General features: G+C 41.0%; 2 protein-coding genes across 2 annotated transcripts in view; one reads left to right on the forward strand and one right to left on the reverse strand.

The window, feature by feature from the left end:
• Positions 1-1,628: 1,628 nt before the first annotated feature.
• On the reverse strand, positions 1,629-3,241 carry BEX4 (brain expressed X-linked 4). The gene is made up of 3 exons (XM_033103799.1): positions 3,083-3,241; positions 2,595-2,682; positions 1,629-2,222 (listed from the first exon to the last, which is right to left on the reverse strand). Exon 3 carries the CDS (start codon positions 2,215-2,217, stop codon positions 1,855-1,857), a length of 363 nt encoding a protein of 120 aa, XP_032959690.1. The 5' UTR covers positions 2,218-2,222; positions 2,595-2,682; positions 3,083-3,241; the 3' UTR covers positions 1,629-1,854.
• The window catches only part of NXF3 (nuclear RNA export factor 3), a 47,205-nt gene continuing 28,052 nt past the window's right edge, over positions 2,694-21,846 (forward strand). Inside the window, 1 exon segment of the mRNA XM_033133869.1 lies at positions 2,694-3,234. Coding sequence (XP_032989760.1) covers positions 2,694-3,234 — 541 coding nt within the window.

Consider the following 21,846-nt stretch of genomic DNA (forward strand, 5'->3'; position numbering starts at 1 on the left):
TTTATTCATTTGTGAAATTAAGTTTGGACTGAAGAAATGACTTTCAATTTTTTTACCCTGTGGCCTACAGTTTGAAATACTTTTTAAAATTATACGTTTTATGCATTTATGAGGTGACAGTATTTCTTACATGTAAAACTAAAACAAGCTTCTCAAAAGAATTAACACTACTCCTCATGGGTGATGGGCTCTGATGTTTTTTGTTCTTTATTTTCCTCCCGCTTCTCCACCTCCACTCCACCCCTCTCTGGTTGAAGCCGTTTCTCAGTCTAGTTGTGTAGGACACAGCTCCCTGGCCCATGCTGGTATTATGAGCCTTGAGCTCCCCACCGGCTGAGGCAGTCAGTCGCCAGTCGTCAGTCGACCGCTCACAGCAGCTCACGGCAGCTCTTGCTGGCTGCCGGCCACTCATGGCAGCCCACGGCAGCCCATAGCAGCCCACAGCTGCTCACGCTGGCTGCTGGTCACTCAGCTGGCCACTGGCCGCTCCAGGGAGCACACAGTAGCCCACGGCAGCACGGCAACCCGCCACAGCTCACACCGAGCTCTGGCTGCTCATGGCAGCCCAGCTCCAGGGAGAGCCGTTGTCACAATCTTAGCTGTACAGGGTATAGCTCACTGGCCCATGTGGGAAACGAACCCACGACCTTGGCGTTAGATGCACGGTACTCCAACCACCTGAGCCACCCGGCTGGCCCAGTTTTTTTTTTTTTTTTTAATTGCTTGTTGTGACCCACAAAAATTTCAAGAGCCATAATGGGTTGCAATCCTCACTTTGAAGAACACTGTTTTGGAGAGTCTTCAAGATTGCTTTCTGCTGTATTCTAAAAATTAGCGTCTGCATTGGAAATGTAGAAAAACAAAATACAAAAAAAAAAAAAAAAAGTCAGCCTCAGACTTGCTGTCTTCTTTGACTTTCCTCAGCTTATGTTACCAAAGTCAAACATTTTCTGAATCTCCATATGACAAAGTCCTTTGGAAACAGCTCAGGCCAGAATGGCCCACCCAACATATACAGCAGGTAGTAGTCTTGGTACTTAGCATCTCTAAACTCCGGTATCCTCATCTGCCACTGAACCTACGATTTTATTAATCGGTCTATCTTAAGGTCTTGTATTTTTCTCCTTTAATATTTTTGCCCATTGAATTCAGATAAGTATTCATCCTATGTAATTCTACTGAATTGTTTACACTTAATATGACAATATATGGATATATGTACACATACATACACACACCGATATACACACAAACTGTACATAGATACATACATACACACAATAGTGGCCTCAGACTTTGGTATACATTAGAATTACCTGGGGAGCTTGTTAAAAAGTGGAGATTCTAGAGCCCCATCCTGTGTGTCTGGAGAATAGGAACTAGAGGAACATTCTCTAAAAGCTCCCCCACCAAGGTGGTTTTATGCAGATGATGGACCCACACTCTTTGAAAAATAGTAGGAAGTGCATTCTTAAAAAGGTATCAAATGTTGAATTATGAGTATGATCCTTCCTTTCTGATTGGGGGGGGCAAGAGAAAAAGGTCAAGTTTGATTGAAATTTTGGGTCCAGGTAGCTAGGAGAGGAAAGGCAATATTAACAAAAAGTAAAAACTGGGGAAGAGGAAGATTGTTTTTTAAACTGCTTTATTAATTTCACATTATGAAAACAATATTTTCCCTCACAACTAGGTGAAATTGTCCTGCTGGACAGAAAGTTTTCCACTGAGAGAAAACAATATTCAATTAGAAACTGGTAAGAGGAAACACTAAAAGGTTTACAGAAAAGTAAATCACAAAACTACAAGATTGTAGAGCAGAAGCCACATTATTAACCTCTGGGAAAACCTTAGGATTCAAGGTATAAGGCAAAAGTCATAATGATTATCAGGTTCAGGAGTTTGGAAGCGCATATGATGTCTCATTTGCTGCTCCCTAGTCCTTCTCTTGATTTTCATTCGCTGCACTATGATCTTTTCTACATCATCTCCCACTTCATTGTGATCAACATGCCTGTTAGGTATGGCCCATCGAAAGTTAGGGACAAGTCTCCTAACCCACCCCAGCCTAACATTTCCTCCAGGCTTCTGGACTTCGGCTCCTCCCAAATGGCGTGGTTCCTCTCCCTTCTGCATTGGGGCCTGTTCCCCTCCTTCATTCTCCTGTTGGACATTTTCCATGTTGAGAGTTTTTACTGTTTGTTTCTCTTTGGACACCATTGCTCCTAAGAGACAAGAAAATGAATTATTATATTATTATTATTATTATTTTGGTGGACTGATCAGCACCGAGGACAGAGGCCCTACTGTGCGCCTTTCAAGGTTCAGAGCCCTGGATTTCAAAGGCTTTTTAAAATTGCATTTTTCCCACCAGAGAGACTCCGTACGCCCTCTAGGGGGCCCCCAGTCCAAGCTCTCCACCCTTCCCTCGGGCTCCTCTCCCCTCCCTCGCCCCAAACCCACCATTTTCCCTGCGGATCCATGCCCAGGCCTCTGCAGGCACCAAAACGGAGGACGGGGTTGGGGGAAGGATCTGGGGTCTCAGGGCTTTCCACTCGTCCCCCACCCCCGTGCCCCACCCCTGCCCCCGCACCCACCTGGGCCTATCCTTGCCGTCTCGTCTTCCTCCCGATTCTCGCCGCGAGTGCGCCGCCCGGACACTTGGACCCGCAGACCTGCAGAGGGCTGGGGTGGAAATGCGAGGGCCGCTGCAGCCGAGCGCTGGGCGCCCTCCTCCGCCTCACGGCGCCCCCTCGCCTCCCGCCCCCCGCGCCGCAGCCCGGCCGCCCCTACCCTCGGCCACCCCCAAACCCCCGCTGACCACCATTTTCGACCCCAAGAAGGACCGCGGGGGGCAGGCGGGGCGGGAGACCGAGGGGCAAGTGTTTCCGAAGGGTCGTCGCCTTGGGCCGTCCAGCCCTCCCCCGGGAAAGGCCCACCATTTTCTGCCGCCACACGCGGGGCCGCTGCGGGGCGTGGGGGCTGCGGTCTCTGCGCTGCTTCGCCCCGGGGGGCTGGACCGACCCCCCGGAGGGCTCCGCCTGCTCTCCACACCAACCCCAGGGAGCCGCTCCGGGTCCCTTACCTGGTCCCCCTGCGCCTCCGCCTCCTACTCTTGGGGCCACCCCCGGCCAGCACGCCCTCAGGGCCACCTGGAGCAGACACCCAGAAGGGAGCGAGCGATGGCCGGGTCTGACGCTGGAGCGAGGCGCGCCAGAGTCAGCGTTGGTCGGTCATGTGAGTCTCTCGTCACTGCGAGCGGCGACGCCCCCGTCCCGCCCCTCTCCTGCTCCGGGGGGTCTGGAAGAGCCCTCGGCCCGCAACCCGGCCCTGCCCCCGGCTCCCTTTTAACAGCACCAGCCTGGGCCCTATCGCTGTCCCTCCTTTGTGTATTCCTGGGCCTTTCTCTGCTGTCAGGGATGGGCTGTATCTTCTCAGGGGCCTGTTGGCCATTCCCTCTGCTTCTCTGGGGACTTGCCTCTTCCCTCCCAGCTCCCGGGACACGCCTCCTTCCACCTGCTGTTCTTTCTGCTACCAATGCTCTCCATTTTCCCTCCACTAAAATGCGTAGAAGAGATGTGTCAGGGAAACAGCCCAGAAGAGTGGATTTTAAAACATTCTTAATATCTCTGTTTTGTTGTTGGTCCTTTGCTGCAAGGCAAGGGCAGTATTTACTCAAAGACCTGTTGGCCATTCTCACTGATACTCTGAGGACTTGCCTCTTCCCTCTTGTGCTCCCAGGACACAACCCTCCTCTGCACCAGGACTCAGGTGTAAAATTTAAGGGGATGCAAAAAAAACAAAACAAAACAAAACAAAAACCCAGTAGTGAAGATAAATCGCATTTTAATGCAGTATTTTTAAAAAATGAATGCAAGAATATCCATGATGAGCAAGATGCCCCACCTACCCCACCTCCAACTTGTGCGGGATCACTTCATAAATTATGTAAATGCCTAACCACTACACTGTACACCTGAAACTAATATGAAATATTATTGAATGTCAACGATAATTTTAAAAAATGTCTAGTCATGGGATGTAAAGTATAGCATAGGGAATATAGTCAATGGTTTTGTTATAGCTATGTACGATGTCAGATGGGTTGCAAACTTGTTGGGGTTATCACTTTGTGAGGTGTGTAAATGACTCATCACTCCCAAGAAGGTATTGTGTATTAACAGGCATTATTTTTTCTGTGAATAAGCCATACCTTGTTTGCATGCTTCATAAATTTTTTTTGTTATCGAAACTGGATATTTTGAATATTATAATGTGACACCTCTGGGAATCATATTCTCTCTCAAGGATTTCTTGTTGCTGGCGGTTGTGGCTTGTTTGTTTAGTTACTTTTTTAAAAAATTTATTGGGGTGACAATTGTTAGTGAAATTACATAGATTTCAGGTGTACAATTCTGTATTACATCATCTATAAATCCCATTGTGTGTTCACCACCCAGAGTCAGTTCTCCTTCCATCACCATATATTTGATCCCCCTTACCCTCATCTCCCACCCACACCGCCCTTACCCTCTGGTAACCACTAAACTATTGTCTGTGTCTATGAGTATTTGTTTCTCACTTGTTTGTCTTATTCTCTTGTTGTTTTTGGTTTATATACCACATATCAGTGAAATCATATGGTTCTCTGCTTTTTCAGTCTGACTTCTTTCGCTTAGAATTATACTCTCAAGATCCATCCATGTTGTCACAAATGTTCCTATATCATCTTTTCTTACCGCCGAATAATATTCCATTGTGTATATATACCACAATTTCTTTATCCATTCATCTATCGAAGGACATTTTGGTTGTTTCCATGTCTTGGCCACCGTAAACAAAGCTGCAATGAACATTGGAGCACACATGTCTTTATGTGTAGATGTTTTCAGATTTTTTGGGTACATACCCAGGAGAGGGATTGCTGGGTCATATGGTAATTCAATTCGTAATTATTTGAGGAACCTCCACACTGCCTTCCATAACAGCTGCGCCAGTCTGCGTTCCCACCAACAGTGTATGAGGGTTCCTTTTTCTCCACAGCCTCTCCAACACTTGTTACTATTTGTCTTGTTGATGAGAGCCATTCTGACTAGGGTGAGGTGATATCTCATTGTGGTTTTTATTTGCATTTCTCTGATGATTAGCGATGTCGATCATTTTTTCATATGTCTATTTGCCATTTGTATGTCCTCTTTGGAGAAATGTCTCTTCAGGTCCTCTGCCCATTTTTGAATTGGGTTGTTTGTTTTTTTGTTGTTGAGTTTCATGAGTTCCTTGTATATTTTGGATATTAGCCCCTTATCGGAGGCACTGTTTGCAAAAATCTTCTCCCATTCCGTTGGTTGCCTCTTTATTTTGTCGATGGTTTCTTTTGCTGTGCAGAAGCTTTTAAGTTTCATATAGTCCCATTCGTTTAGTTTAGCTTTTACTTCCATTGCCTTTGGAGTCAAATTCATAAAATGCTCTTTGAACCCAAGGTCCATAGGTTTAGTACCTATGTTTTCTTCTATGCAGTTTATTGTGTCAGGTCTTATGCTTAAGTCTTTGATCCATTTTAAATTAATTTTGGTACATGGTGACAGATATCAGTCCAGTTTCATTCTTTTGCACGTGGCTTTCCAATTCTCCCAGCACCATTTATTGAAGAGGCTGTCTTTCCTCCATTGTATGTTTTTACCTTCCTTGTCAAAAATAATCTGTCCATATTTATGTGGTTTTATTTCTGGGTTCTCAGTTCTATTCCATTGGTCTTTGTGTCTCTTTTTCTGCCAATACCATGCTGTTTGGTTATTGTCCTGTAATACAAGCTAAAGTCAGGGAGTGTGATACCTCCAGTATTGTTCTTTTTTCTTAAGATTGCTTTGGCTATTCGAGGTCTTTTGTGGTTCCAAACAAATCTGATGATTTTTTGTTGTATTTCTTTAAAAAATGCCAATGGGATTTTGATAGGGATTGCATTAAATCTGTGTATTGCTTTAGATAATATGGCCATTTTAACTATGTTGAATCTTCCAATCCATGAGCACGGAATGCCTTTCCATCTCATTGTGTCTTCTTCAATTTTTTTCAAAAATGTCTTATAGTTTTCAACATATAGGTCCTTCACATCCTCGGTTAAGTTTATTCCTAGGTATTTTATTCTTTCTGCTGCAATTGCAAAAGGAATTGTTTTTTGTATTTTTTTTTCTGAGATTTCATTGTTAGTATATAGGAATGCAATGGACTTTTGTACGTTGATTTTGTAGCCAGCAACTTTACTGTATTCGTTGATTGTTTCTAATAGTTTTTTGATGGAGTCCTTAGGGTTTTCTATATATAGCATCATGTCATCTGGAAAGAGTGATAATTTAACTTCTTCATTCCCAAATTGGATGCCTTTTATTTCTTTCTCTTGCCTGATTGCTCTGGCAAGAACTTCCAGCACTATGTTGAAAAGCAGAGGTGATAGGGGACAGCCCTGTCATGTTCCTGAACGTAGAGCAAAGGTCTTCAGTTTTTCACCATTAATTATGAGATTAGCTGAGGGCTTGTCATATATGGCCTTTATTATGTTAAGGTATTTTCCTTCTATTCCTATTTTATTAAGTGTTTTAATCATAAATGGATGTTTTATCTTGTCAGATGCTTTTACTGCATCAATTGATATAATCATATGATTTTTGTCCTTTATTTTGTTTATGTGATGTATCACATTGATGGATTTGCGGATGTTGAAACATCCTTGTGCCCCAGGGATGAACCCCACTTGATCGTGATGAATGATCTTTTAAATGCCTTGTTGTATTCGATTTGCTAGAATTTTGTTTAGGATTTTTGCATCTGTATTCATCAGAGATATTGGTCTGTAGTTTTCTTTTTTTGTGTTGTCCTTACCAGGTTTTGGTATCAGGGGAATGTTGGCCTCTTAAAATGAGTTAGGGAGTACTGTCTCTTCTTCAATTTTTTGGAAGAGTTTGAGCAGGATTGGTATTAGATCCTCTTTGAAGGTTTGGTAGAGTTCACTAGTGAAGCTATCTGGTCCCGGACTTTTGCTTTTGGGAAGGTTTTGGATGAGTGATTCAATTTCATTACTGGTGATCGGTCTGTTTAGATTTTCCAGTTCTTCATGGTTCAGCCTTGGAAGGCTACATGTTTCTAAGAACTTGTCCATTTCTTCTAGGTTATTGAATTTGGTGGCATATAGTCCTCTATAGTATTCTTGGATGATCCTTTGTATTTCTGTGGTGTCCGTGATAAGCTCCCCTTTTTCATTTCTGATTTTGTTAATTAGTGTCTTCTCTCTTTTTATCTTAGTGAGTCTAGCCAACGGTTTGTCAATTTTGTTAATCTTTTCAAAGAAACAGCTCTTTGTCACATTAATTTTTTCTATTGTTTTTTTGTTTTTTATTTCACTTAATTCTGCTTTGATTGTTGTTATTTCCTTTCTTCTGCTGACCTCGGTTTCACTTGTTCTTCTTTTTCTAGTTCTTTAAGGTGTAACATGAGGTTATTTTTTTGGGAATTTTCTTGTTTCTTGAGATAGGCCTGTAATGATATAAATTTCCCTCTTAAAACTGTTTTTCGCTGCATCCCAATAATTTTGGTAGGATGTATTTTCATTGTCATTTGTTTCTATGTATCTTTTGATCTCTCCTCTAATTTCTTCTTTGACCCGGTCATTCTTTAAAAGTATGTTGTTTAATCTCCGGGTATTTGTGTGTTTTCCTGCTTTGTTTTTGCAGTTGATATCCAATTTCAAAGCCTTGTGATCAGAGAATATGCTTGGTATGATTTCAATCTTCTTAAATTTGCTGAGGCCGATTTTATGTCCCAATATATGGTCTATCCTTGAGAATGTTCCATGTACACTGGAAAAGAATGTGTAGTCTGATGTTTTAGGATGAAGTGCTCTATATAGGTCAATTATGTCCATTTCATCGAATGTGTCATTTAGGGCTGCTATTTCGTTATTTATTTTCTGTTTGGATGATCTATCCATAGCTGTCAGTGACGTATTTAGGTCCCCTAGTATAATTGTGTTTTGGTCAATTTCTCCCTTTAGTTCTGTTAGCAGTTGCTTGGTATATTTCAGTGCTCCCTGATTAGGGGCATAAATATTGATGACTGTTATGTCTTCTTGTTGTTTAGTCCCTTTTACCATTATGAAATGTCCATCTTTGTCTCTTGTTACCTTTTTCACCCTGAAGTCTGTTTCATCTGATATCATTATGGCTACACCTGATTTTCTCTGGGTACCATTTGCCTGGAGTGTCAATTTCCACCCTTTCACTTTGAGTCTATGCTTGTCCTTGTAGCTGAGATGTGTCTCTTGGAGACAGCATATGGTTGGGTGTAGTTTTTTGATCCAATCTGCTACTCTGTGGCTTTTTATTGGTGAGTTCAGTCCATTTACATTTAAGGTGATTATTGATATGTGAGGATTTCCTGTCATTCTATCTTTAGTTTTTTGGTAAGGCTGTGTCTCCATTATTTCTTTGCCTTTTTGTTGTTGTCTGTTATTTCTGTATGGTGGTATTTTATGATGCTTCCTTCTGTTTCTTCTTTTATTACAGTATATATTTCCTTTCTGGATTTTTCTTGAGTGGTTACCCTTAAGTTTAAGTAAGAGAAATTTGATATTTAGAGTATTCCATTTTCTTTAGCACGCTTACTTTCTCCATTCCCATCTTCTGGTTCAGGCCTTTACTCTCCCCGTTTTTATGTTTTGGTTGCAAAAAATTGTCCCTGTTGATGGTGGTTGAATAGCCTCCTTTAGTATTTCTTGTAGTGCAGGTCGTGTATTAGAAAATTGCCTCAGCTTCTGTATGTCTGGAAAGGTCTTTATTCCTCCTTCATATCTAAAGCATATCTTTGCTGGATACATTATTCTTGGCTCATAATTTCTCTCTTTCAGTGGTTTGAATATTTGGTTGTACTTCCTCCTGGCTTGTAGAGTTTCTGCTGAAAAATCTGATGATAATATAATGGGCTTTCCTTTGTAGGTTACTGTCTTCTTTTTCCTGGCTGCCTTGAGGATTCTGTCTTTGTCATTGATTTTAGACAGCTTCAATACAATGTGCCTGTTGGGATTGAGGTAATTAGGTATACTATTTGCTTCTTGGATTCGAGGATCCAGTTCTTTCCACAAGTTTGGGAAGTTCTCATCAACTATTTGTTTGAATATGTTCTCTGTTCCCTTCTCTCTTTCTTCTCCTTCTGGTATGCCCATTATTCTTATATTGCTCTTTCTGATGGAGTCAGAAAGTTTTTGTAGAGTTCTTTCATTTCTTTTAAGTCTCAAGTCTCTTTCTTCTTCCATCTGTGTCATTTCCAGGTTTCTACCTTTGATGTCACGGATTCTTTCCTCCATCTGGTCAACTCTACTACCTAAGCTGGTTATTTCATTCTTAATTTCTTCTGTTGAGTTCTTAATCTCCAGAAATTCTATTTGGTTCTTTTTTAAAATTTCAATCTCTTTCGTAAAATGCTCATGTTGTTCTTTGATTGTGTTTCTGAGTTCATTAAACTGCCTTTCTGTGTTTTCTGGCATCTAGTTGAGGTTTTTCAGAACTGCAATCTTGAATTCTCTGTTGTTTAAGTCACATATTTCCATATCTTTAAGTTCCTTTTCTGGAGACTTTTGACTTTCTTTCTGAGCTGTCTTGTTGCCTTGGTTATTCATGGCAATTACTGATTTATTATTTCTCTTCCTAGACATCTACAGGAGTGGCTTCTGCAACAGGTTGATAGGAAGAGGTCTTTCTTTTGTTTTCCAATACTCGTTGGTAGAATGTTTTATTTTTTCTCTGACTGCAGCCTTTTATTTCTCTCACACAGTAGTGCTATGTTTTCTCTGCAGTATTCCAGCTTCTCACTCAATGGGGGATTCCTTGGGAGACGGGCTTCTCCTCTGTTAATAGTTCGCTTGGGTCACAGGGCGCAGTGTTCGTGTGCGTATGCGGAGAGCTTTTGAAGTTCCAAAACTCTTCCTGCACCAGATTCAGAGCCCGTATGTTTTTGCAGCTCTGTTTACTCCTGCATGGATATGCCCATATAGGTTGGGCTAGGGTTCGGGTGAGTTTTGAGAGGTGGCCCAGAGCAATGGCGGCGACTACCACCACAGCCGGTCCTGCTTCCATAGCTCCCTCCCCTCTGCCAGAACTAGTTGGGCTTCCAATCTTTGTCTGCGGTCCACAGTTCTCAGAACAGCAAATATTCTGTTCTTTTGATCTGATACTGCTACTGTTCGGCTTCTAGCACCGGGCAGGTGGGGGCAGGGTGAGCTCTGGGAGGGTAGGGAGGGGCAGCTAGTCTCAGTGCCTAAGGCTTCAGTTCTCTGCTCGGCAGTGAGGGCTTAAACCACCGTTTCAGCCTTCTTCCCTCAGTCTTTGCTCCGAGGTCTCTGCCGTGAGCGTTGGGTTCAGCTGTGTTTTATGCTGCCCCCTCAGCTCTGTGGGCCATAAGCGGAGCCCTAGCAGTCCAAGTTCTTCCCTCTCTCACAGCTGCGGTAGTTTCGGGAAGCAGCGAGCTCCGAGCACTGAGTTAGGTTTACGTCCTGCGCCCGCCAGTGCGGCTCCATCTCCGCACTTCTCCCTTCCCTCCTCCCCTGCTCGCGTGATTCGCCCACCTTTCGGTGAATTCAGTAGTGGGCCTCTTCGTCTTTCCTGTCTTCTGTGCAGGGATTCCTTTGTGGAATTATTGTTGTTTGATTAGTTTTAAATTCCAGGGGAGCTTTACAGAGGCTCACCTCACGCCGCTATTTTGATGACATCCTCAAGACTTTTTTTTAAAGTGAAAATCAGATCAGTATGCATTATGTGATTCCACTAAATGCATTATATATGTATAATACATGTGTTTCTGTATATGCATATTAAAAATTTTTTAAGTCTACACTCTAACTTGTTTCACTTGCTATGTCATTCTAGTCATCTATTGCTGCATATGATACAAGGCCCCAAATTAGTAGCTTGACAGAATGAGTTATTTTTTTTATTATTGTTATCATGATTATCATCATCATCTCTTATAGTTCTGTGGGTTGACTGGGCTCGCCTGGGTGTTTTTCCCATGGCATCCATTATGAAGTTGCTGTTAAATCTCAGTTGGAGCTTTGAGCATATGAGGACTTAAATGGCAGTGGATGCTGGCTGTTGGCAGGGAGCTCAGCTGGGGCTGTTGACCAGAGTCTAAGATGTCAGTATTAAACTAAGGTGTTTCTGTTACCTATTTCCATGTAAGAAACCACCACAAAATTTGGTATGGCTTAAAGAACACCAAACGTTAATATCTTTCATAATTCTGTGGTTGACTGGGATCAGCTCAGCAATTTTTCTGTTCCATGTGGTTTTGTTTGGTCATGTAGCAATCTGGAGGTTCAACTGATGGAATACCTAGAGTAGCTGATTCACATGGCTCGCAACTAGAGCTGGAATAATTATGTTCCGCCTAATTAGCACATTTTCCACAGCAATGGAATTAGAAAATAGACAAGAAACACTACATACACTGTTCTACCCTTTGCATTTGCTTTACATAATAATATAAGACGTAATTCCATACCACTATGTATAGAATTACATCTTTCTCTTAAATAGCTACATGGTGTTCTGACATGTCTGTGTACTCTGTCAACCTATGTATTCAACCAGAACCCTATTGATGGATATTTAGGTTAAATCCATCTGACCTGGGCTAAGGAGGACATAGTGATGAACAGGACAGTGCCCAGTACTTAAGGGGCTTACATCCTAGTGGGGTGTATGCCGGGAGAAATAGGCTATTACAATAGGAGGGATAAGTCTAATGAAATGGGAGGGTTACTTGTCCAGAGTGGGTAGAACCCACAAAAAAGCTATTTCACAGAATTATGTTTGGGACTATTAGACCCAAGGCTGGGCCTACCTTGAAGAGGTTCATTCCAGGGGTGGCATCCTGTAGAGGAAAGAGCACAACTGAATCACACAACTGAGTTTGTTATTTTCTCTTTTGGATACACATAAACAATAAACAATGTAATTTCAGTGGGTAAGGAGTGCCATGAAGGAAATAAAACAAGGAAACGGGATAGAAAACAATATTTATGGAAAAGCCAGTTAAGGGTGTCTAGGGCCACCCAGTCTAACAACTTCAAAGACCATCACTTACTTCAACTACACCATGCATGATGATCCCTGGAGTTGTGCTATGCTTTATCACTAGAGGCCACACTGAATCAGGTGACAACTGAATCAGGTGACAGCCTGGCTATTGATTCCGGGCTCTGCCATGTACTCACTGAAGATTCTTGAAGTTCATGTGTTGGGAGTTCCTTGGTGCCCATTTTTGGTCACCTCTTTTCACACCATGCTCTCTCCTTAGGCAGCCATCTCATCAATAACTATATCTTCAATTGCCATTCACTCACATATGATTTCTACATTTTTCTTTCTAGTTAAGTCTCTGATCTAAATATCTTGCTGTATTCTCAACATCCCCAGTGGGGTATACAAAGGTATTGAGAAATCAAAATGGCCCATTTTGTTCCCTCCAAAAAGGATATATGATGTGTTGCCCATTCCAGTTAATATCACTACCCATAATTGGGAGAAACTTCTGAGAATCATAGAAACACCTCCTTTTATACCCCCCACCCAATTCTCAAATCTTTCATGAATTCATCTATTTGTTCATTCATTCATATGTTCATTCATCTAGTAGAGAGAGGAATATTGCTGGCTCAAGGGAGAAGGGGGATAATTACACATTCACAGTCCTGGAGTGTGTCATTCATGCCAATGAGAAGGAGCTGCCTTAGGAAGATTTGTCACAGGAGTGAAAGTAGGCTGTATAGTTGCTGATTCTGGTAAATTGGTAGGTTTGGTGGTGGGAGCATATAGACAATCTCCTTTGTTATAACATCTACTTTTCCAAAGAAACAAGCCAAAAGAGCAGTTGAGAATGTTGAGGTGTTGAAGGTTTGTGCAGAGAATAAATGTTGTGCCACAGTGGTCTCAGATATTGAGAAAGTCTGTTGACTGTGGAAATGTGGTAAGATTGCCAGCCAGGCCTGAGTACTGCCGCATACCTTTCCTTCTACCTTATCTCCCACAATTCACCCCTCCCCCCTTTCCCACCAGGATCCAGTCACATTGGTTTTTGTCTTTTTCTGGAACAAGTAGTGCTCACTCCCACTTCAGAATGTCCTGTTCCCTAGTCTAATATTAAAAGATCTTCACACCCACACAGCTCTTTCTTGTCATCAAGGTCTAAGCTGAAAAGTCACGTCCATAGTGTGGCCTCTAGTGATAAAGCATAGCACAACTCCAGGGATCATCATGCATGGTGTAGTTGAAGTAAGTGATGGTCTTTGAAGTTGTTAGACTGGGTGGCCCTAGACACCCTTAACTGGCTTCTCCATAAATATTGTTTTCTATCCCGTTTCCTTGTTTTATTTTCTTCATGGCACTCCTTACCCACTGAAATTACATTGTTTATTGTTTATGTGTATCCAAAAGAGAAAATAAGCTCCATAATGGGAGGGGACTTTCCTGTCTTGTTGCCTATTAACCAGCCTGATAGGAGAAGAGTAAGCCCTCGGTAAACAAGTTCTGCATGTTGGAATTTTTATCTACCAGATACAGCAAAACACAAACGGGTACTTAAAGTTGAGTGGCAAAACCAATTGACATCGGAATCAGAGATCACAGTACACAAAACACTTAAAGAAATCTCAAACATGATCAATTTAGCAGTTCTCAAACTATAGGAAATATCAGAATCTGCCAGGGAAATTGTGCAAAATACAGATTCCTGAGCCTGCAACATCAGAGTAAGCATTCAGCAGGTCTGGGCTAAGGTCTGGGAAGTTGCAGTTTTAACAAGATACCAGGTGCTTCTAATAAAGCTGGCCCATGGCTCATGCTTAGACCAACACAAACTTTTAAAAATGGTGTTTTACTAGGGAAAACGGCTTCTGTACCATTAATCTATTACTTATCAGGCAGAGTTCTATTATAATTGTCAGTTTGAATGTGTAACTACTGGGAAGCCCAGTGTTCATCTAGGACCTCAGATTGATTTTCCAGATGGGATCTCATTTAACTCTTTCCAACCTTTTCTTAATTGTGTATGAAAAGGAGGCTTATTGCATACTTCCTGCTTTAGAACCTGTTTTGTGAAAGTTAGTTTAAAAATGTTTTTGCTTTGGCAATGTAAAATATGGACTTTGGGTGATAATTGATGTGTCAATATAGGCTCATTGATTGTAACAAATGTAGCATTTTGAGGCAGGAGGTTGATAGTGGGAACTCTGTACTTTCTGCTCAATTTTGCCTTGAACATAAAACTACTCTACAAAATAAATTTTATTTAAACAAACAAAAATTGTTATTGCTTTGATTTTCTCTCCTTGCTAAAAAGGTATGTGTCATGCAGGGTGCCATGCGGGGTCTCTGGTCCCGCTCCCCAAATAAGAATGCAGGACATGGTGAGGCCAAAAAGGAACACCCATGGAGCCATAGATAGGGGAGTCATACTACTATACTCTCTCTAGCGGCTGGGTTGGAGACACAGGAAGCAGGAGACATACCATCTGTAACCTGCCATCTGCTTTTCTGCCAACCAACCAACCCCACTTGCTAGCTGCAATCCGCCATGCTAACTGCAATCCACTGTGCTAACTGCAATCCGCTCTTGCTAGCTCAGCCACCATCTTCTTGCTAGCCCCCATTTTTTGCTAGCGTAGCCACAGCAGTTATATTAGTGGCCAATGGCTCACTGGTTACAGCTGACGGCCAACTAGCCACAGCTGATGGCCATCCAATCACAGTTGGTGGCCATTTAATACCCGAGTGTCCCCACAGTATGCTTGGAGAAAATTTAGAAAATAGAGGTCTTTGTTAGTCTGGTGACAAGAACTGGAATTGCAGTTTGAACCTCACAGTTGAGGATAACATATTAGGAGGGGTTGAGGGAGAACCAGGGGGTTCCTTAGACCCACCAGATGGAGTTTTCTGCATGTGAAATGTGACACAAGACCCTGTGCTGCCACTGCTATTATCTCTGTGGGCTCTGAGCCTTATGACAGACACTGTGTCTGATTAGCAAAATTTGGGATGATGCTATACATAATTTCTAATCTGCCCCCTTCATGTTTAGTTGTGGACATATTTTCAGATAAGTAAATCTCTCTCTACAATAACAATTTTATGAATAAGTTTAAGACCATATTGCTACCACCCATTTTTAAATGTTATTTTTCTTATAATTACACAAGTAGTAAATCCTGGTTGTAAAATAAATTCACACAACATGAAAATATGGGTGATGAAAGTGTTTTAGAACTAGAAAGAAGTGGTAGTTACACAACATTATAAATGTACTAAATGTTGAATTGTTCACTCTATAATGTTAATTTTCGTTATGCAAATTTCAGCTCAATAAAAAGGATAATTAAATTTTAAAAAGAAAATATATAACTTCTTTATTTCCTCACAGCCCTGGAGATATCCATTGTTTGTAGTTTGGTGTATGTTCTACCAATTATATGTTATTTGAATAGCTTTATAGCAAGACCTTTTTGTAGGAGAACATCCACCACACCCAACCCCCTGAAAATAGTGAATTGAGTGTTTGCACATTGTCTTGACAATGCAGAAGAGCCAGACAAACTAAAAGCTGAGTGTTCCTCATCTTCGTCTGAATAGTTAGAACTTGAGCCCTCAATTTTCTTCATTAGGCCTTCTCTTTATATCATTAATATGAACTGGTGTATGTTTCTCCACAAAATAGACAACGAAATATACCAAAAAAACCCTCTCCTACATATTGATTCCCTTAAGCTACATCCTCCCCCTCTCTCTTCTCATTTTCACAAACAACAAACTTCTCAAGGGGGAAGACTATGTTCACTATCTTCACTTTTCAAACTTCTTGTCATTCCTCACTACTCCTCTGTCTATTGCCTCTCCATTCCACTGAATCTGCTCTCAACAAGGTCACCAATGGCATCATTGTTATAAAACCCAAAGGGGTTCCTTTCAGCCCTTATCTGTAGTGTCAGTCCATGTTTACTTTGTTTCTGATGAAAAGAATACATGCTCCTTGTTTTTTTGTTGTTGTTGAAAAAAATTGCAAGCTTTCAGAAAAGTTGCTGGTGTAAAACAAAGAGTCCCCCTTCTCCCATCCCTGGACCATATGTTACTGTGCAAAAGGTTGGGTTGCTCACTGCACGAAAGCCAAAACTCGAGAGGTGAGGTTGGTGGAAAGAAAAGCAGGTTTTATTCCGCAATGCCAACATTAAAGGAAGATGGTGGACTCCCTGTCACAAAGACTGCCTTCCTCTCTCAATATTGCCGACAGGTTTTATAGACATGCAAGGAGGGGCAAACAAAGGAAGGAGAAGTCATCTAGGCAACTTCAGGCTTCCTAGAAGTTGGTCTGCCCCAGGGTCAGGAGTGAAACCCATACAGATGCAAAAACCCCTCCCAAATTACCAGGCCAGATGTGCACACTGGTCCGAAGGAAACAGAACCATTGAAACTGTTATGCATAGTCTGCACACAGTAAACAGAGTCATCAAGTTTTTGTGGGAGGGGAGGGAGGCAAAGAAAGGAATTAAAAACTTTCAAAAAGTCCCAAGCCAAACCACTGTCAAATCAATTTACATCAGAGGTTTAAATTTCACAGCAAAAAGATCCAGGACAGAATCCTGTACTGTATTGTATATAGTTGCCATATCTTTTTAATTTTCTACAGCCTAGAAAAGTTTCTCAGTTTTTCATTGACTTTCATCACTTTGACATTTTTTGGATTGTGGGCCAGTTATTTTGTATAGTGCCCCTTGATTTGGGTGTGTCTGAAGTTTCCTCATGACTATATGTAGGGATATTATAGAAGCGATGCTGTTTTTTTCTCATTGCATCCTTGCAGAAAGTGTGTAATTTGGATTTTTCTATTATTTATGACATTCTACTTGGGTCACTTGATTGTGCTGTCTCCCAGGCTTTCTCATCATAAAGAAACCCCATCTGCAACTAATAAGTATTTGACACTATGCAAATATCCCATTCCTCATTAAAACTTTACATTTATTTATTAATAATACATTTATATCATGGACCCATATTTTCCTGTGTAATTGAGTTGGCTATAATGTATTCTATCGTTATTTGTTTTGATGCTCAAATTGTTCCTCTTCAGGCTGCTTTCTCTATCTTTTGAATAAGCTCCCAATCTTCTTTGAGTACTTCCTTGCTATCTGGCATAAAATATCCCCAAATCATCTGGTACTTGCCTGTCCCAGACTCAGAATTAAACAGTTCTTCAAGGAGCTATGGTTCATTTTAATGAGGAAAAGTATTTAGAAAGCAAGATATAGTTGGCTCCAATGCTACTGGAGTTTTGCTGCTTCTGAGTTTTCTCAATGGACAGAGAGAGCTAGGGCGTGCACACACATGCACACACACACTATTTTTTAAATCTATTCCAAATCTCTTTAAACACCTTGAAAATTATTGGTTCCAATTTATAACTCCAACTCCAATCCAACACTCTTGGGCTCATTCCAGTTTTTCTTTTCATTTTCATATTTGTAATTCCCTTCCTCAATAGTGAGAAACCTGTTACCCAATTTCATTAATATATTTACTTATGTGCCAAATACTCCTTTATGCAATCACCAATCACTTGTATGTAGATAATTTCTCATTGCAGACACCATCCCTTCTCCTCCACTGAGGGCCTCTTCACCTGATTCAGGCATCTATACCCTGAGTAGGCCATCGCTGCTACTTCCATCACAATGAAGGCACCCTCCTCAAATTTCCTGTGCTCTGACAATCCAAGCCAACCTGCTCCCTGCACGAAGGCCCTCCTCCTCTCCCCACTTGGTCTCCAAGCGATGGTAACTGGCCATTGTAGTTTTCCTGAAAATTTTCTTGATTTTAGCACTGAAATCCTTGCATGATGGGAAATCCCTCCTCAGAATGTAAAAAGTTATGGTTTGGGCAATGGATGCAGAAGATTAAGGGAGAAACACAAAATCTATAAGGTGGCCCCCAAATTAGGGAATAAAAGCAACATTGTTTTTAGTGTCAAATGGATAAGGCATAGATTATCCAGCTTCTCTAGACGCTTTGCTAGTTTTACTACTGCTGATGTTGGAAATTATATTTTGTGGTTCACAATAAAGGCAGTAACACTGTCTTTAACTCTGCTGATAGATTAACCATTGTGATTTTTATTGAGATAGTATTATTTAAATTGTTAACATTATGAATTTAGTGACTTTGTTTTCTGAAAGTTCAGATAATGAAAATGGGAACAATTGAAATACCAATGGCTGCATGACCCAGACATTACTAAAAAAATAGACTAAATGACTGTGTTATTTTAATGACAGGTGGGAAGATATATAAAACTGGATCTAGGAAGGCAAATACTAAAACAAAACATCCTGCACAATATGCAGAAAAGAATTTTGAGTTGAGCATAGTGGAAAAGGTGATGTGGAAGCACATAAGTAGACTGAATTTCACAATTACAGGATGAGACAGGCAAGTTTTTCTAAATCAGTCTTTTTTTTTTTTTTCCATTTCATGAAAAGACACGATGTTCAGTTAAAAATAATGGCAGCTGAATAAGCTTGCATATACCAAAAAAATGAACTTACATTACCATATAGTTCTTTTGATTGCTCTATGGAACTGAGTAAAATTATATTCTGTAATCTAAAGGAGACAATTAAAACATCCTGTGGATGAACAAAAGGGGAAATTTTGATAACAAATGTGAAGGCCCCTTACAATATAGGACCAATTCTGTCAGATCTTACCAACAATCATGCTTTCTACAGTATATAAAGTGATGCCTCAAATCATGGCCAATAAAACCAAAAAATAAAATCCCCTTGGCCTTTAGGTACTTTGGTTTGAAAAACGGAGATCTCAATTGTGTTTCTTATTTCTATAAAGATTTTAATGCAATCACAGAAAACATAAAACAAAATATGTTACATCTTATCTAAGTTCGAACTAGATTTTGATCACTATGTGCATATTTGGAAGATGCTGCAAATGTAAAATCTGGTAAATTGCATTCAGTGCATAACTCCATACCAAAGAAAATGAAAAGATCTTATCTGTTAAATATGGTGTTCTACTTGTACATAACGTGGTAAAAGTTACCTGTGACTTTAAGACTTTCATAAGGAAAATTTTGGTCACTTTTCAGTTTCCTCAAAATGAGCTGAAGCTCTCAATGAGATTTTGGACTGTATGGAAATGGAAGGAGATAGCCTCCTTAGGCATGTGCCTGCAAGACAGCTATCGTTGCTGGCCATGAAAATATGTTAAAATGTTGGCCAGACATAAAATCATAATTTCAAAGTGTTTGTAACATAGAAAAAGAATGTCCTTCTGTACTTTGGAAATACATTGATAATGAGAATGGAGAAAATAATTAAACTAACGCAGAAATTCTTATGCTATTTCTCCAAAACTCTTTTGATGATCTTGGAAGAGGCCATAAGAAGCTTAGAAAAGGATAAGCTGACTGCAACTGAGTTGTCCAATAGTATGTGTAGCTTGTAACAACAATTCATACAGAAAGAAGACATTATTTTTTGAAAAATAAGACTGCTGACGTCATCAAAATGGCAGCGTGAGGTGAGCCTCTGGAAATTTCCCCTGGAATTTACAACAAATCGAACAACTATAACTCCACAAAGGACTCTCTGCACAACAGACAGGCAAACAAAGAGGCTCACTACCGAATTCACCTAAAGTTGGACAAATTGCGAGAGCAGGGGAGGATGGAAGGGAGAAGTGCGGAGAAAGAGACGAGCGGCAAAGGACGCAGACCTAGCTCAGTGCTCCGAGCTCGCTGCATCCCGGAACTACCACAGCTGTGGGAAAGGGAAGAACTCGGACTGCTACAGCTCTGTTTATGTCCCACAGGGCTGAAGGGACAGCATATAACTGAACCCAACGCTCACGGCAGAGACCTCAGAGCAAACTCTGAGGGAAGAAGGCTGAAAATGGTGGTTTAAGCCCTCACTGCTGAGCAGAGAACGGAAGCCTTAGGCACGGAGACTAGCCGCCCCCTCCCTACCATCCCAGAGCTCACCCCACCCCACCTGCCCGGCACTAGAAGCAGAACAGTAGCAGTGTCAGAACGAAAGAACAGAATATTTGCTGTTCTGAGAACTGTGGAACACAAACACAGATTCACAGACCAACTAGTTCTGGCAAAGAGGAGGGAGCTGTGGAAGCAGGACAGGCTGTGGTGGTAGTTGCCACCATTGCTCGGGTCCACCTCTCACAACCCACCCTGTCCCTGTCCCCACCTATCTGGGCAGATCCCGTCAGGAGTAAACAGAACTGCTGAAACATATGGGCTCTGAATCTGGTGCAGGAAGAGCTTTGGAATTTCAGAAGCTCTCCACATACCCAAACGGACACTGCGCCCTATGACCCAGGTGAACTGTTCACAGAGGAGAGGCCTGCCATCCAGGGAATCCCCCGAATTGTATGAGAGGCTGGAAGAGTGCAGAGAAAATAAACACTACAGTGTGTGACAGAATAAAAGGCTGCAGTCAGAGAGAAAATAAAACATTCTACCAACAAGAACTGGAAAACAAAAGAAAGACCTCTTTCTACCATCCTGTTGGAGAACCCACTCCTGTAGATGTCTAGGAAGACAAATAATAAATCAGTAACTGCCAAGAATAACCAAGGCAACAAGACAGCTCAGAAAGAAAGTGAAAAGTCTCCAGAAAAGGAACTTAAAGATATGGAAATATGTGACTTAAATGACAGAGAATTCAAGATTGGAGTTCTGAAAAAACTCAATGAGACGCAAGAAAACACAGAAAGGCACTTTAATAAACTGAGAAACACAACCAAAAACAAAATGAACTTTTTACCAAGTAAATTGAAATTTAAGAGATGCAAGAAAACACAGAAAGTCACTTTAATAAACTCAGAAACACAATCAAAAACAAAATGAACATTTTACCAAGTAAATTGAAATTTAAAAAAAGAACCAAATAGAATTTCTGGAGATGAAGAACTCAATAAAAGAAATGAAGAATGAGATAGGCAGCATACGTGGTAGAGTTGACCAGATGGAGGAAACAATCAGTGACATCGAAGATAGAAATCTGCAAATTACACAGATGGAACAAGAAAGACACTTGAGACTTAAAAGAAATGAAAGAACTCTACAAGAACTTTCTGACTCCATCAGAAAGAGCAATATAAGAATAATGGGCATACCAGAAGGAGAAGAAAGAGAGAAGGGAACAGAGAATATATTCAAACAAATCGTCGATGAGAACTTCCCAAACGTGTGGAAGGAACTGGATCCTTGAATCCAAGAAGCAAATAGAACACCTAATTACCTCAACCCCAACAGGCTTTCTCCAAGGCACATTGTAGTGAAGCTGTCAAAAATCAATGACAAAGAAAGAATCCTCAAGGTAGCCAGGGTAAAGAAGACGGTAACCTACAAAGGAAAGCCTATTAAATTATCATCAGATTTTTCAGCAGAAACTCTACAAGCCAGGAGGCAGTGGAACCAAATATTCAAACTATTGAAAGAGAGAAATTGTGAGCCAAGAATAATATACCCAGCAAAGATATCCATTAGATATGAAGGAGGAATAAAGACCTTTCCAGACATACAGAAGCTGAGGGAATTTTCAAATACACGACCTACACTACTAGAAACGCTAAAGGAGAGTATTCAACCACCATCAACAGGGATAATTTGTGGCAACCAAAACATAACAAAAGGGAGAGTAAAGGCCTGAACTGGAACATGGGAATGGACAAAGTAAGTATGCTGAAGAAAATGGAATACTCTAAATATCAAAATTTCTTTTAC

Source organism: Rhinolophus ferrumequinum, chromosome X (genome assembly GCF_004115265.2).
Source record: "Rhinolophus ferrumequinum isolate MPI-CBG mRhiFer1 chromosome X, mRhiFer1_v1.p, whole genome shotgun sequence".
NCBI lineage: Eukaryota > Metazoa > Chordata > Mammalia > Chiroptera > Rhinolophidae > Rhinolophus > Rhinolophus ferrumequinum.